Here is a 4,551-nt window from a genome sequence, read left to right as displayed (position 1 = left end):
AACAAACTAGAGCCTTAGTTGGGAACTTTCTTTCACATCCTCACTTTGACTCTAAGAAGCCAAATCACCCCCTAAAAATGAACCGCATTTCCTTATTTTTTTTATTATACTGTGGTATGTTGTCACAATTTCAGGCCACATGTTGACATATATGTGGCCTTTATATATACATTAATGTATTTGTACATTGTCCTTGTAGAATAAATTTGTAATTGTCCATTCTAAGGGTAAATGTGTCACTTACATTTACATATAATAATCAAATTAAAAGTAAAAACAATAATTTTAAGGGTCGAACAAAGTATTTAATATTAACCTAAAACAACGTAATTGTCTTATTTTAGTGTTACATCCATATATAATAATTAGATTAACCGTGTGTTTGAATAAAGAAAGGAGAAGTTTCTTAAAAATAAAAAAATAAAAAAAGGGAAGGTAAAGAAGGGAAATGGAGAGAAGAATGATAAGTTTTCTTTTCAAATCTCTCTATTATTGAAGGGATTAATTTCTTACAATTTAATCTATTCATTTTTCTTCGCTCTAATTCTTTTCCTTCTTTATTTGTTTTCCAAATGAAAAATACCCAATCCCTCCTTTTCTTTTCCCATCTTCAATCCAAAAAAAAGTTAAAATCTAAAACACAAATATTTAAGGGCTGAGCAACTTTTCTGAACGAATCAGTACCACACCTATATTCCTCAATTTCATTCTTAAATCAAGCATACTTTTCAAACTTCCAAAAATACAACTTATCTGTCTTCTCTAAATCTAATACAAATGTGAAAAGATCAGACTCAACACACTCGAACAACTCCAATGAGACAAGATGATGATGTAATAAATACAAAATTTCCTTACTGTATACAGATAATACAGTAAAAAAAGGCTAGAAGTTAATGAAGGAATATACTTTGCCTTTGCCTTATCTTCCAATGCCACAAAGAGTTAGTTCTGGGATTTTTGCAGGGGTAATGTTGGTATACATCACTGATTTCTAAGCTATATGCTACTACATACACTGCTATTGCTAAATCATGCACATTTAATTCTATTATCCCATCTAGGACCTACTCATCCTTCTCTTATACTACCCCATCTTATTTATTGCATGTTCAGCTTCTCTATATACCATATGTTTGTTCTTTTACCTTTTTATTTTTATTATTTGGTGTACATTTACAGTATATAATTAGCACCGGATTCTTATAAAAGATGGTTTGACGAGTTTCAATTCACTCTGCTATTCAAACAAGCACTCCGTACATAAAAGTTTGTATCTTTTGATAATCTATGAAAAGTCATATAGATATAAAGTCATATAAGTACCCAAAAAAAAAAAAAAAAAAACCCTTCGTGTTTAAAAATGTTTTGACTTTTTGCACTATTCATCAAATTCACTTTGACTGATGTTTGTAATTTATACATAAGAATATATATAGTCTTGTGAGTACTTGTTGAAATCATGTCAATGAATAGTTTATTAATATTATTATAATTTTTACTTATTGATTATTATATATTTTATTAGTCAAAGTTTTGTATTGACAAATGTGCATAAGAGAAACATTTCACTTATTTAAACACGAAGATAGGAGTAACAAATACTTAAAATATTAACTGTTATGAAATTTCGAATGATTTACAATAAAAAAAAAAAGAAGATTTAAGTGTTTAACTAACTAGGACAAATCAATATCTAAAATTTTTTAAACTATCAATTTTATCTCCTTTAATTAATAAATGGTACTCGTATTATTTTCCATTTCATTTTATGAATTCAAAGTAAACAAGTAAAGGAACTTTATTTCCCCATATAAGATATACATAAACATAGCCAAATTTTATATAAAAATAGGGATGCAACTGCTGACGATGTGGGCCATAAGGTTTGCTCACCTTATAAAGTAGAAAGAGAGTTTCATTCTCTTACACTCCTAAAAAACCCAGAAAAAAATTATGGGAAGGTCTCCTTGCTGTGATAAACTTGGTCTAAAGAAAGGACCATGGACTCCTGAAGAAGATCAGAAGCTTCTTGCTTACATTGAGGAACATGGTCATGGCAATTGGCGCGCCTTACCGACAAAAGCCGGTAATTAATCAAATCACTTAGCTAATCACTCTCATTTTCATACACTATATATTCTGTTATTTATGATACAATTAAGAATTTAGTTTGATGCATACATTATATATATGACTATTGTCATTTTCATAGAATTATATATGATATGGTTGATTTAATTATTGTTTGATTAGGGCTTCAAAGATGTGGCAAGAGTTGTAGACTTAGATGGACTAATTATCTTCGCCCTGATATTAAGCGTGGAAAATTCAGCTTACAAGAAGAACAAACAATCATTCAACTTCATGCTCTTTTAGGCAACAGGTATTATATCATATGATCATATACATACATATCCGTACCATATAATACTCACTCTGTCTCTAAAAAGTTATATATATATATGTATATTTTTTTTTGAGACAATTGCCGTCCATTTTAACATTTTGTATGTACCGTACTAACTAATTTAGTACGTTTTTCTGATGTATGTGTTTGTTTTGTACAAGGTGGTCAGCCATTGCAACGCACTTACCAAAGAGGACAGACAACGAGATAAAGAATTACTGGAACACCCATCTGAAGAAGAGGTTAGCTAAGATGGGGATAGACCCAGTGACCCACAAGCCCAAGAATGATGCACTTCTGCCTGCCGCCAATGGCGGTAGTGGGCAGCAGTCGAAGAATGCGGCTAACTTGAGCCACATCGCTCAGTGGGAGAGTGCTCGGTTAGAGGCCGAGGCTCGCCTAGCCAGGCAATCCAAGCTCCGTGGTACTAGCAATACGAGTAGTAATAGTAATAATAATAATAATTCATCATTTTTGTCACCAATTTCACCAGACATTCACATTAATGATCATCACCAAATTGTACCCTCCGTCTCAACGATGGGTCCATTGTCGTCGTCATCGTCGTCATCAGCTGCAGCTCATCATCACCATCATCAGTATCTAAGTATGACTGCTAGTGCGGCTACTACTGCTACAACTATCACTCCGAGGTGTCTTGATGTTCTTAAGGCTTGGCATAATGTGTGGCCTAACAATGATACTAATACTAGTACTAATAATAATAATAGCAATAGTGATCATTTTATATGCATTGGAATGGGATCATCGTCCGGGATCGGTGGCGGAATTGGTGTTGGAATCGAGTCACCAACATCGACCTTAAGCTTCTCAGAGAACGCCCCACCCGCGGTCCCTGCAATGGGGACCGGGGCCGTGATAGAATTCATGGGGCACAACAACAACGATCATCATCACCATCATAGTCATCATCAAGACATGGTTAAAAACGAAGACCATCATCATCAATGGAAGCGAAGTGGTGGCGGTGGTGGCTTTGATAACGGGATAGAGATGAATTCTTTGTCATTTCACGACATTAACACCCTCTCAATCCATCCAAACCATGACCACGACAACGACCACGACAACAACAACGATGAAGATGATCATAATGATCACGGTGAGGGTTTCATAGAAGGGTTTACGGAACTTTTGCTCAGTACTAATAATAATACTAGTGATACTACCACTACTAAAGCAACAACAACAAATAGCTGTGGTTCGAAAAGTCCAACAAAACAAGGAGAAGAAAACAACAATAATGCTAATAATGATAATAGTAGTGGTAGTACTACTAGAAGCGGTGGGAGTGATTACTATGAAGATAACAAGACTTATTGGAATAGTATTCTCAACTTAGTCAATTCTTCTCCTCCTAATTCTCCCATGTTCTAATCTTGCATGCATTATCATTTTTCTTAATAAATTTCAGATTCTCTCTTTTGTATAAGCTCATCTATCAAAACTTTTTTTTTTTAATCTTACATTATTTATGTTGTATTAATTTGGCTTAAAATCCAGGCCATTAGCATGTAGTTGCTTTCATTATTATTGTCTTTATCTGATTAATTAATAAGAAATTTTAACTGACACTTTTTGACTGAAAGTTTTTGTACATTCCGTTTTGAAATTTACCTTGATTCTCATACAAGAATCGATAGAAAGTTGCTTCACAAATAATTTGTTAACTTGACTAGACGTCCAGACCCTTTGATTTAATATTGGTTCAGATCAATGTATCATACCTCTTAAGAATATATGGTTTGACACACTCCCCACTATCTTAGATTAAGTATTTCTAAATTATAACTTGGCCAAGTAAAAACTAGAGAGAATCCAATCTAATTTCCAAAAGGACAATATCTCAATTAAATCCAAACAGGTTTTTTTTTTTTTTTTTTAAAAAAAAAAAAACCTTAAAGTCGCCCGTGAAATTATCTACATACATTATTGTTGTATCCATCTTTATCGTTTTGTTCATATGATGTTACCAAGTAAGAAGGTTAAGGTATGTCATGCAATAAAAGTCATTGAAGAATCTACCAAAAAAAGGGCAGGGTTAAGTAAATAAAGATATATGCCCTTAGTTTTTCTTCTTTAACATAATTATTAATAAAGTTAAATTGATTACTTTCCTT

At 32.8% G+C, this 4,551-nt stretch overlaps 1 protein-coding gene across 1 annotated transcript; it reads left to right on the top strand.

The window, feature by feature from the left end:
* Positions 1-1,842: 1,842 nt before the first annotated feature.
* Positions 1,843-4,006, top strand: LOC110735032 (transcription factor MYB106-like). Its single transcript, XM_021915153.1, has 3 exons — positions 1,843-2,089; positions 2,257-2,386; positions 2,572-4,006. The coding sequence occupies exons 1-3, from the start codon at positions 1,957-1,959 to the stop codon at positions 3,806-3,808; spliced, it is 1,500 nt and encodes a 499-aa protein (XP_021770845.1). The 5' UTR covers positions 1,843-1,956; the 3' UTR covers positions 3,809-4,006.
* The last annotated feature ends 545 nt before the right edge of the window (positions 4,007-4,551 follow it).

This window comes from Chenopodium quinoa, unplaced genomic scaffold, assembly GCF_001683475.1.
Source record: "Chenopodium quinoa cultivar QQ74 unplaced genomic scaffold, ASM168347v1, whole genome shotgun sequence".
NCBI lineage: Eukaryota > Viridiplantae > Streptophyta > Magnoliopsida > Caryophyllales > Amaranthaceae > Chenopodium > Chenopodium quinoa.
The sequence above is the reverse complement of the archived record's forward strand: the minus strand, read 5'-3'. Positions and strand labels throughout refer to the sequence as shown.